This window comes from Pinus tabuliformis, chromosome 2_2, assembly GCF_031772625.1.
Source record: "Pinus tabuliformis cultivar Carrire ecotype Pingquan chromosome 2_2, CPIR1, whole genome shotgun sequence".
Taxonomy (NCBI): Eukaryota; Viridiplantae; Streptophyta; class Pinopsida; order Pinales; family Pinaceae; genus Pinus; species Pinus tabuliformis.
In genome coordinates this window covers 1,111,679,698-1,111,692,600 of record NC_142300.1, presented here as the reverse complement: position 1 = coordinate 1,111,692,600, position 12,903 = coordinate 1,111,679,698, and the positions used below count along the sequence as shown (strand labels likewise).

Here is a 12,903-nt window from a genome sequence, read left to right as displayed (position 1 = left end):
CCAAGACCCAGAAATAAGTTTAGGGAAATTCCACTCGGTTGTAGAGATATTAAAATAATTAATATTTTTAATGGGATTCCTAAGTCTAAACTTAGGAAAATTAAAATATTAATGGGTTTTAATATAAAACTAAGTGAGAATGTTCTAAATGACATTGATCAAGCCAAATCTAATCTTAGTCTTTGATTAGGGACTTAATCTCGGCCGTTGCAGACTCAACAGGGAAAGTATAAGAGGAGGCTTGAGGGTCAATTGGAGATACACCAAATTGATCAGTCAGTTCGATTTTCTAGGGCGGGGTTTTTCTGGGAGAATAGAGCTAGTGATCTGTTGCAACGAGGGGCAGTTCGGCACGAAGTCGAGAATACATAACAGAGAGGCAGAGATAGTGCTAGAGAGACAACGTAGAGCCTAGAGAGGCTGACGCAGAGGCAGCTGAGCGCTACGCAGAGGTAGTTGGGAGCTACACAGTGGTTGAAGTGGCCAGCGTGGGTGACGCAGAGCATCTGAGAGCTAACACAGAGGCTTCAGCAGCTACGCAAAGGCTAGCAGAGTTGACGTAGGGCAAAGAGGCCGTGCCGAAAAAAATTTCGTGCGGCAAAGTAAGTGTTGGTGAGTCAAAAAGGGTGATGCAGTCCCTACAGAGTGACGCAGAGCAGTGGAAGTTGTCATAGTTGTTGTGGGATCCTTCATCCTGTGATTGATCAGCCGGAATATCTGTCTTTGAGGAGAGGTACTACTACCAAGGGCATTCTCTGTTGGGTGAGCCATTTCTGGCACCCCTAGTTGTATTCAGAAATTGCATAATAATAAAACCCTCATATGAGTTGCATTGGTTTTCCCACATTGGGTTTTTTCGGGATCGACTATCCAAAAATAACGGTGTCCCTTGTGTGTTTGTCTCAGTTATTTCAGTTACTGATCTGCATATGAGTTAACGATGCATTTATGTTTATTTCAGTATTTATATTTATAAATAACTTGTTAATGGAATAAACAAGTAGGAGAAATTAAACCAGATAATGCAATAGGGATTTCTAACGTGTCAGACTTAGAAATTTCAACAGAAACCACTTACCACGAAAGGACACCAAGGAACAACTATTCCTTAGTAAATTAATTTAAAGTGGTAAAATGAAGAGATTAAATTTTTAATGTGACAAAATTAAATTAAAAGAGTTAATAAATCGAAATTTTAATGGGCCATGGGCCATGGGCTACATTAAAAATTTTAATGTATTAGCGCAAATCCTCTTTTAATTTAATTCTTCAGTAATCTCAAGTCACAAAAATGAATATTTTTTAAATTTTTTAGATTTTTTTTAAATATTAAATATTTTAATGTTCTAGATTTTTAAATTTTTTATTTTAAACTAAAATCAAAACAAAAATTTAAAATGAAAATAAAACAAAAATAAATAATAAAAAAAGGAAAAGAAATTAAAATTGAAACCTAAACCAAAAGATTGACTTAATACAAATGAAATAAAAAAATAAAATAAAAAAGTCGAATTAAAATGAAATCAAAGGGAAAAAATTAAAACAAATCAATGTAACTTGAACTTAACCAAAAAACAAAAAGAACAAACAAAAGAAACAAAACCTAACACATATATACAAATGAAATAAAAAAAAAGAAAGGGAAAAGAATATCGAATTGTTTTGTTGTTGTACAAGTGGAGCTCGGCAACGGAATGGAAAGAAGCTCAAGGGGATGGACAAGGACATAGGTGAAGGGAGAATAAGCCAGCACGAAGAATGCGGAGCGAGGAAGGGATTTGCGGATGGAGAAGAGGATAGGGAGGACGCAGCAGAGAAATGCGGGCAGCGTCAAGGAGCATAGAAAGGAGGGCAGCATGCAGAACAAGGCAGCAAACAGGGGTTTGAGGGAACTCGACGGTAGCGTTCACCGGGCAGAGACGCCCTTCCGGCTGCCTTGCCTAGCTTTCGTTCACCGTCACATGAACCGTTCGCCAGCGCCCAACTCGTCGTGTCGTCCACCGCACGCGCCCACCGTTCAGCTCGTCCGCTCGCCGAACTCGTCGTTCAACTCGCCCGCCTACCGTGTCGCCCACCTGACGCCACTAACTCATCGTCGCACTGTTTCACCTTTCCCCCGGGCGCCCACTCAACTCATCTCGCCAACCAGTCGAGTCGTCCGTTCACACCCTTGTTGTTTCACCCTGCCCGGGCACATTTCACCTAACTCGCCCGTTCGTTTCGTCAACATGCCGGTGCGTTCAACCGAACTCGCCTTTCGTCGTTTCGTCATGCCCGTCGGTGCGGTTGATCCTCTGTCGTTTTGTCATGCCCACCGGTGCATTCACCCGACTTGCCTGTTCGGCATGAGTCCGCACACCCGCACAACTTGTCAACCTGTCGGCACCCTCATTCAGACTTGCCCTCCTGCAGTCTTACCCAACGTCGTCTTGTGCGCCCGCCCGACCTGCGACCGACTCACGCCCCTTGACCGTTCAGCTTGGCTCGTCCGGCTGCCCATGTCACTACACCCTGCGGTCTGCCCTATCTGTGACCACCCGAACACCGTTTCTCTGTTTGCAACTAAGTGCTTCGGCCTGGATTGCCGCCTGCACCTTGCCCTAAGCTTCAATCCTCCTCCTTAGCTCGCCCTTCGACTGCTCCTTGAAGCTCTGCGCTTTAGCCTTGGATGTTGAATTCCTTGAATGAATTTCCACCAACTCGCCCACGCTTCTTATATGATGGTTGCCCAAGATAGGGGCTTCCCCTATGGCTCAACCGACCTACTTTTTTAGCCATTTAGCCATTTTACCCGTGTCGTCCACAGTGAGGGCGCCCACACCCGGGACCGACCCACCATATAAATTTGCCACCAAACTTCTCAACACTTAGTCGTTTTTTGACAAACAAACTTCGCGTTTTCCCTTCGTTTAACCGGCTCGTCGCACCGTGCGGGCACGCCAGCTCGCCGGTTACTCCAGCTCACCACCCGACGCCACTAACTCATCGTCGCACTGTTTAACCTTTCACCCGGGCGCTCGTTCAAATCGTCTCGCCAACCGGTCGAGTCGCATGTGCACACTCTTGTCGTTTCACCCTGCCCGGGCGCGTTTCACCTAACTCGCCCGTTTGTTTCGTTGACCCGCTGGTGCATTCAACCGAACTCGCCTTCCGTCGTTTCGTCGTGCCCGTCGGTGCGTTCAACTGAACTCGTCCTCCGTCGTTTTGTCGTGCCCATCGGTGCATTCACCCAACTCGCCCGTTCGGCATGAGTCCGCACACCCGCACAACTCGTCGACCTATCGGCGCCCTCGTTCAAGCTTACCCTGCCGCGATCTTACCTAGTGCCCTCTTGTGCACCTGCCCAACCTGCGACCGACCCGCGCCCCTTGACCGTTTAGCTTAGCTCGTCCGGCTGCCCATGTCACTGCGCCCTGCGGTCTGCCCTATTTGTGACCACCAAAACACCATTTCTCTGTTTGCGGGTAAGTGTTTCGGCCTGGGTTGTCGCCTGCACCTCGCCCTAAGCTTCAGTCCTCCTCCTTAGCTCGCCCTTCGATTGCCCCTTGAAGCTCTACGCTTTAGACTTGAATGTCGAATTCCTTGAATGAATTTCCACCAACTCGCCCACGCTTCTTATATGATGGTTTCCCAAGATAGGGGCTTCGCCTATGGCTCAACCGACCCACTCTTTTAGCCGTTCAGCCAATTTACCTATGTCGACCATGGTGAGGGTGCCCACACCCAGGACCGCCCCACCATATAAGTTTGCCACCAAACTTCTCAACACTTAGTCGTTTTTTGACAAACGACCTTCGCATTTTCCCTTCGTTTAACCGGCTCGTCGCACCGTGCGAGCGCGCCAGCTCACCGGTTACTCCAACTCGCCGCCCTCTAACCATCATCGTGCGAACCCAACTCGGGGGCATTACATCCTCCCCCACTTCAAGTCTTTGTCGTCCTCAACAAATCTCCATCCCAGCAACCACCCGTCGCCAAGACTGCCAATCAACCACTGTCGCAAAGTGCTACCAGCTCCAACATCCAAGATGCTCATACTGCCTGCCTTCACTTCAATGTCACATAAACCATCGGTTTATGTCCTCCATGAACAGAAACCTTCTTGATCCATGACTTCAATCCATCCATATATTGCAAACATCCCTGCAACATATGTAATACAAATATCTCCAACCTGTGTCATTTCATCATGTGAACTTTTTGCATAATACTCCAGCCAACACAACATCTCAGTGGAAACCAAGACATCTATCTGACACAAACTCGCCGCATTGCATGCCCCCATGTCATCGAACGAGTTGGGTAGCTTTATATATTAAAGCAATTCTCTAGGGGAGGGGAGTGAGTTGGGAGATGACTTGGGGTGGGTGTTGGGGGATGACTTATAATATACATAAGTGCATTACCTAATTGATATGAATTATCATCGTCATTGATTAAGTTCCCTAAAGATAAGATCCATTCATCATGACTCACCTCTTTAACATTATATAAAGAGGTCTCTTTGTTCAATTGTATTCGTCAATCATTCAATATTTATTAAACATATTTTGGCCTTTATACTTATGGGATTATCCTTTTTCTAATGACTCTGTGAAACAATTTATTGCTCTATTACACCCTAACCCTAAAAATAGACTTCCCAATTTTATAAATGCACCCTATTAGACCTCCCTTAATCACACCACTACTAATACTCGAGAGAACTTGTCATTGGAGTGTTACTATTGCTATCAAGTGTTGTTGGTATTATTGCTTGAGGATTTGAGGGTATGTAGTTGATTGGCACACTATTGGTGTAAAAATAGATGGAACTTGGTGTTGTGGTTGATGGATGTTTGCTAAGGGTTTGCGATGTTTGATTCTGTTAAATTTGGCAACTAGGGCCCAACTCCACCTTGGACAGCTCATATGATGGTGATGATATTTTTGTTGGATTCCTCTTTCCGAGAGGTGTAGGATTGATCTAGTGATCATCTCATTCTAACATGTATAAATGGAATTATGAATTTATTTCTTCTATGGACAAATTGTCAAGGTCGGCCAGCGACCTAATGTAGGCTCAGAAGCCCAAAAGTCATGTCTCTTCACCCTCAACGTTGCATATAAATAGAAGGAGCATCTACCTCATTTGGACATTTTATCATCTCACACATATCTCTCTCTCCCCTCATCTAATTGGGTCATACAAACTTCAGGCAGCCTTCTTCTCCCCCACACGTGTGAAAGTTTTACTAGGGTTTTCTATTTGCGCATTGACCAAGTTGCAGCAGGTTTGACCAGCGTTGACTGGGCAGCATTTGTGTTTGACTGCGATTTTTGTGGGAATATTTCTATTTGGGCAGGCCGAATTATTTGGCACAGAAACCGAGATTTTTTGTGTTGTTTGACCAATGTTGACCACAGCAAGTTTGACGACAAGTTTGACTGTGCATTGACCAAGTTTGAACAATTTATTCAGGACTGTTCTGGGCTGATTTGGACTGACTTTGGAGGCCGATTTGACTGGGTTTGACCAAGCTGATGTGGAGGAGTAATTCTATTGATTTGACAAACATTGACTTTCTGGTTAGGGCATCCTGTTGGCTGCAGTTTGACTGGACAGATTTGACTGTGTTTGGGCAAGTGAGTTTTTTATATTGCATTGTCTCTCTCTGTTGAACTTTTGAAGAATAATAAGAAGACTTGATCAAAGGGTTTCCCCACATTGGGGTTTTTCCCTGGCATCCGCCAAATATTGTATCCTCTTGTCTTGGCTTGTCTTCTGCTTTTATTTATGTTCTATCTGCATTTACTATCATGTTAATGTGATTGCTAATCTGGAAATTGAGATTGGGCTAATAAGAAAAATTGAAGTAAATTGCTCTTAAGCATAGAACATACCATTGTTATCTAAAATTAACAGATTCTTCATTCTCAAATCTTATCTCAACAACTTTTTTCATTTTCATCACTCAACCACCATTCCAAGTATCAATTCCATCCAATGACATTCACTGTTTAGAGTTCCCTTATTTCCTAACTATGTTACATGATCTCCTTGCAAATATTTTTGAGTATATGGAACTCTAATTTGTAAAGAGGTTATGAACATCAAATGTAATAATATGATATTAATTTTGCAATTTACATGGCATCATTATTCTTTGTTTACGCTGCACAGTTTTACATCATATGAGACTAAATAGTAGTGATGATGACCTATGACAATAACTCGTTTTTTTCCTTCTTATTGAAGAATGGTAATCAATGTTTTAAAACTCTAACTCCGGTTTGGAAACGGCCGAGGGTCGGCTCCGACTCCGACTCCGACTCGGTATCGACTCGACCAGTTTGATTTCAATGACTAAGTCGTTGTAAAAAACACATTAAATGTTTATTTTTTTATAAAAAAAACATAATTTTAGAGATTTTCGTTCATGTTTCCAAACACAAAGCTTTAGAATATAGAGAGAAGACAACATATGATCAAAGTAGGGTCATGAATATATCCATTATATCAAAATGGCGCCCAATGCACTGTCAAATACAAAGTTCATACTTAGCCACCAATGCCAGGATTCTTTTCTGCCTCAGCCTAAGGACAATCACTAGACTACAACAACAATAATATCAATTCTCTGCCCCTAGTGAAGCCTCAAAACCCTTGATTTAATTCTGGTCAAGCTCCAGAACAATGAGAGGTAAATATGTATTTATTAGTCCATTGCTAGAACGTTTGCCTTTTTAAAAACATTGTATGGCTCAATGCATTGTTTCAGTTTTCTAATTCATGCCACTAGGATAACCATACTTTGGCCTTGTAATTTTCAAAACTTTCTCACTGTGATAGATTACTTTAGGGCTATAAATATGCAATAAACAACAACCCAACCTTTGATATGTAGGAGGCAGAACAACTTTTGACAAATGTGCTTCAGGATTTTTGTCAAAGAGTCGAACAAGCCGAGTCGTTACCGAGCCAGCCAAGTCATTACCGAGTCAGTCGAGTTGTTACTGAGTCGACCGAGTCAATGATTGGCTCGGTAACAACCCGACCAGCCGTTCCGTTTTGGCCACTGAGCCGACCCAGCCAAGCATTGGCTTGGTCTAACTCGGCCGAGTCGGAGTCGACTTGACCGTTTTTTAAAACAATGATGGTAATATAAAGAAATTTATGTCTCGTGGCCTTTTGCATCTTTGCTTGTTGTACCATTTCTCCATCATATCATATCTTCACTTTTCTATATATTCGTCGTTGTTGTTTCAGATACAGTTTTTATATCCATTAACGTATCCATCTTCGTGCAACTTAGGTTTGGGTATTTCAGACTTGTATGGCATGTTGCGTACATGCCCATAAGCTTCATGTTGTCTTGGCCTGCATTAGACATGTCTTCTAAATCTACAATGTAAGGCCCAAAAGAGATGATAAGTGGTTTTGTTAGTGGATGGATGCCTGAAAAGATTCATCCTTATTTATGTGTGTATGTAAAACCAAATATATACAAAGGTATTTGCATGGCTGGGTGTTGTATAGATATATATGTATATATGCATGTATGAGTGTATCTTTATAATCATGTTTGTATAAAGTGATTCTTTAAACCATAAAATGCATCCTACTATTGTTTGAAAGGATTAATATGTACTCAAAAATGAATTTATCTTCAATGTTTATAGCAGAAATAGACCAAACCTGGTAATAGCGAACTACATGTTGATGTTGCAAACGTGAAAGTGTAGCAACCTCCCTGAAAATATTAGAAATAGTGAGAAATGGAAATCATTCGCTAGAATAAAATGTATATGTCCATCGATTTAAAAGTAGCATTATTAACTTTTCAAAACATGACCACTACTCTGCAAAGGTGTTCATTTATCTGCTTTTCATCATTAATGATAAAAGTCATGTAAACGAATCATTCTTATGCCATTAAAGCCCAAATTATAAATATCAAAAACCATTTACAATGCATGACAATTGAAAGGTCACATCTGCATTCTAATTAATAGTGCAAAATAATCATCATGCTTGTTATAGTATAAGTCATGGTTAGGAATGCCCGAAGCAAAGCAATATTATACAAACATATAGCATAAGCAGTAAATTTTACGTTTTTATAAAATAAATAATATTATAAATTAACATTAAGCATAGCTTGCTAATAAACTTTGCAAATTTTGGCTAATAATGTCAAATACAGTTTATTTGCTATTCGAGGACAAAAACCTCAACTTTTCCGGTTAGCAAATTTACTTTTCGAGGTATTTCACAAACATTAGCTAAGAAAGTTTTCCATACTAATGGTGGCACGCAAGGCCAATGAACTTATATCTAACTATGACAAAGAAAAGTTGGATTAAGGTAGAGGTTGAATGGGTGATTGTGGCGTGATAAAGTGACACCAATAGTTAGTGGTTGGGGTCATTGGAAGCCCAAAGGATAAAGCCAAACGGCAAGAAGGAGATCAGCTTTGTCTCATGACAAATCTTAAAGAGAGTGAAATTGGTCCTTCACAGAAAAAGTTGACTGCTTTCAATTCTACCAAGAGAATGAAGACACAAAGGAGCTTGTCAGGAGGACTAAAAAAAATGACTGCTGCAAGAGAAACATTGGCACTTGAGCGACTGGATGCTAAAGGCAGATAAATACAACAAAGGTCAAGTGCTCATGGAAATTGTGAATCATCTAGGTAAGAAAATTGCAAACAGAGTGCACTGGGAGTAGTATGCAAAGGGTGAAAACTTTATAGAAGGAAGTAAGCCAAAGAGTGAAAACTCAAAGGATGAAACCCTGAGATGTTGCTAAGGTAATGTGTATGATGTCTACTCATATAATAATAAGAATGAGTGGACCCTATTAGCATAATTTACCATGTGTGTGTGGATAAGCAAAGTATATTTTTGTTCTTCATTTTTGTGGTAAATATCCTTCTACAGAGTGAGTCTATGCATGGAAGGGTGGAGTTGGAACCTATTACCACACAAAATCAATTTCTTCAAAATTCATCTCACTGACCTGGTCTTTGACAGTTCACAAATCCACTACGAGATGAACATGACAAAAGTTCATCATTCGGAGTCAACGGTTCATAGAATCATTAGCAAATATCAACATCCACTAGCGCATGGTCAAAAAACTATCATTGATCATGGATTAAGGATTGGGCAAGTTAGCAAGTAGAATCAGAGGACATATCAGGCTAATATCAATACAAAAATGGGGGCTTTCAGCATGACAAATTCTTCATATTTGCATCTTTCTTGTCGCGCGACCACTGCCATCTACTGTCGCCACCCCCAACCTGCAGTAGCCACCACTCGTGCAAACACAGCAACACATCGATAATGTCGTATGATTTTCCCAATAAACACACCATTACAAACGCCAAACATCAAATTCATTGGAGAAATTGTGGACTTGGCCCCCTACACTATCAAACTATCTCTTATCATTAATCAATTGGGCCCTTGTAGAATTTCATTTTGCAACCATGTGAATGAATGATATTTTAATGTCCACAAGACTAAAAATAGTCTATGGGACCACTAGCCTCCTTGCTTTTCGCTTTTTTTCAATTCAAACATTGATCTGTATATTTGTGAAGGTTGCAATTGTGTTTACTTCGATGTTTATATAACTAAATAACCTGTTAAAGTAAAGAACAAGTAGGAGATAGTAAACTAGACATTGCAATAGGGGTTTCTGATGTATTAGATTCAGAAATTTTCACATTAACTTAATTAACAAATCAAACGACACAAACTGAAAAAATGTGACTTGTGGGAAACGTCACAAAAACTATACGGACAGTTTATACAGGGTTCTCGAACGGAATTACCAAGAAAAATATAGTAACTAGTGGAACAGTGGTGTGACAATATAGAATGGATACAGAATAGGATGAAACAGGGCAGTCGTTTGACAAGTGCCAATGGAACTTTTAGCAAGGGGTCACTTAGGTGAGAAATGGGAAATCGAACAGTGGCATATTGTGACTGACAACGACAATGATTAGGTTGGTGGCGACTAAGGGACAATATATGTCCATTGTTGTGTATTGCGGTGTTCTGGTGGTAGGTCAGCAGTGCGCTGGCCCAACGAGGATCGACAGCAGTGTGTTCAACGATAGCTCATCGAACAATGGTAGTTGCAGTTTGACGACGTTCATGGTTTGTTGGCGAAGGTTCTGTGTCTATTTGTGTTGTAGGGTTGCAGTGGTTCCAACTACAGCGGCAGTAAACTGAACGGTGGTGTCAGTTGGATTCGCGACTATCCAAAAGGCAACGAGGTTGGGCCGAGCGACAAACAATGGCTGCAGCTACCGAGCAAGGCTAGCGGTGGTGCGGTCGATCGATGGTCATATTTGGACAATGGAAATGAAGGCAACGTGGCTGTTATGTCAAGAATTCGGCAGTTGAAGGTAAGTTATTTTTTTTAATTAGTAATCTTTTCAAAAAAAAAAATGTTTTTCATAATTTTTATTTTGTTTTTAATATATATATATATATATATATATATATATATATATATATATGTTTTTTTTGGACTTCTTTATTTTTTTTTAATAATTTTATGACAACTTTTTCAATAATATTTTTTTTTACTTCTTTTTTTTTAAATATATATTTTTTTAATCTCTTTGTTTTATATACTTTATTTCCTCTTGTTTTTCTTTTTTTTTCTTATGGCCAAAGGTCTAAATGACGAAACTGGAAAAATGGAGAAACTCCAAGGTTTCGCAGCAAAATGTTTCGATTACGACGACAACAAAGTTGACGGAAATTGATGGCCAAAGGTCGGATTAGATTGGCTCTATGCAGTGGTTGAGCCACCAGAGGATCGAATAGCTCTGATACCACTGTAACAAACACAGTTTGTATACTCGGCAATAATCTTCAAAATACTTTGAAGACAAAAACATCCATTGTAGGACAAGTAATTGTATATTGAATATTATATAAAAGAATAGATGAGATGATTACAATGAGGGTGAGGGTCTGCATATATACCATAAGCAGATACATACCTCTTCATCAACAGTCATGTCTTTAAGGACATACCTCTTCATTAACTAATTACTAGTTAATTAATCATTATTTATTATTATTAATGTTTACATTATTTGTATTATTTTATATGTATTTTATTCATAACATTTTAAAGTTGAAAAGAATAGTAATGTCTCCACTTTTAAAAAGGGGTATTGCTAGGCTAGTTGTCCAGTCCCTTGGGAATCCTTGCCGAATGATGTTGTTGAATATTTCCATGATGTGGGGTGCAAGAGTGTTCATTCCCCACTTTTGATATTATGCTTGAAATTCAACCAAGTCCTCTGCCTTTCTTGTTTTCAACTTCTTAATTCCAATCTCCACCCTGTTGAAGAAAAGTATAACTAGGTTTGGTATTTGTCAAAGTAATTCTGATCTTTGTACTTGTCAAGAAAAAGAAATATTACTTGTGTAAATTATAAGAATGAGTTTCTTGCTCATTCCATAGGTCTAGAAAAGTCAATGAGTCAAAGAGCTCTTCTTGAGTATTTATGTAATATATATGGCTCAACCAAATGTCTAAGAACAGCCCTCCAAGAACAGCACAATCTTCTTGAAGACAAGCAAGCAAAACAATAAAAATCACAGTCACATCGACCAGCAAACGAATTAAAAGGGAGTCATGTAGCCTCACAAGATGAGACACATCGGTTCATAGGTCCATGTCGGCTTGAATACATGGTCAAACACCTATATATAGGCAGTTGAAGTCACCGCAAAAACACAGATCACAATCTCGCAATTCTCTGAGGAAGCTCAGATGAAAACAGAGTCTGCAACCTCGCATGATTTGAAGAAGGATACTCCCGGATGACTACTGTTAGAATACTATCTCGTTACCTCGCAGGAAATCTCAGTCACCTCCTAGGTATATGTTTCGGTGCATTGTTAATACTCCTCGAAGAAAGGAAATGATACAAGTCTCAGCAATGCAGTCACAAATGACTATACTCTCGGCATGAAGGATCTATGTAAAAACTTTGTCTCAGCGTATATATATAATAGACTCAGTCACTATCTTGATGACTATTGTCTCTAAGTCTCGATGCATTCGAAATGAAGAGGACCTTTGTGATATCTATATAATAATGTATCAGCAACGAAGCCCATAGCTATGATGAGTCTCTCAGTGAAAGTACAATATTCTCAATGATATTGCAGCAGCAATGTATGTCTCCATGGTGCAATAAAGATGATGATTTCAGCAATATGAAGAAGAGGATTGGTGGTTTGGTCTTGGAGTGGCTCAGCAAGTCAAGGGTCTTGGTGTTTGTCAATTGGAATTTCTATAAGAAGAATTTTATGCGGGTTTTCCTCTCCAAGAGGGAGAGGCTTTGGCCCTAGCAGAATGCCAACTTATTGTGTTCTTGTCTCTTTGTTATGGTAGCTATTTAATGATTAAAAGAAGACATACTCATATTAACAAGCTAAGCATTAATAGTTATCATGTGAAGAAGAATCTCAATAACCCCATGCCCTAGATTTTCTTCAACACACCCCCTGTAACGTGAAAAGATTCATAGTTGCGTTAATCCTAGGGGGAGGCTCAACCTTTGATTCTTTCTCATAGAGTTGTCTTGCATAGTCAAACCATTGATTGATTATAATATTATTTTCAGTTTGTTTCTTCCTTGGATGAAGTTCCTGCCAAGAAATCTTTGGGTTATTCTTGCCTAGATATATTAACTCTTCTCACCTTGTTTGCATGAACTCATCTTTTTTCCTTTTTAAAATCTGCTTATATAATTTTACATTCATCTTCTCCGTGCCTACATTTTCAAGGTTCTCCTTGCCAATTTGCATGCCTCATCAAATCAAGCATTTACAGGAAAACAATTTGCTTTTGATTTCCTATTTTTTGCTCTTTTG

General features: G+C 39.9%; 1 protein-coding gene across 3 annotated transcripts in view; it reads right to left on the bottom strand.

The window, feature by feature from the left end:
• GCN2 (protein kinase family protein) overlaps positions 1-12,903 on the bottom strand; it is a 444,532-nt gene that overhangs the window by 289,477 nt on the left and 142,152 nt on the right. For all 3 annotated transcript variants that reach the window (XM_089405809.1, XM_089405808.1, XM_089405810.1), the window contains one exon: positions 7,679-7,733. In XM_089405809.1, coding sequence (XP_089261935.1) covers positions 7,679-7,733 — 55 coding nt within the window. The remainder of the gene's footprint in view (positions 1-7,678; positions 7,734-12,903) is intronic.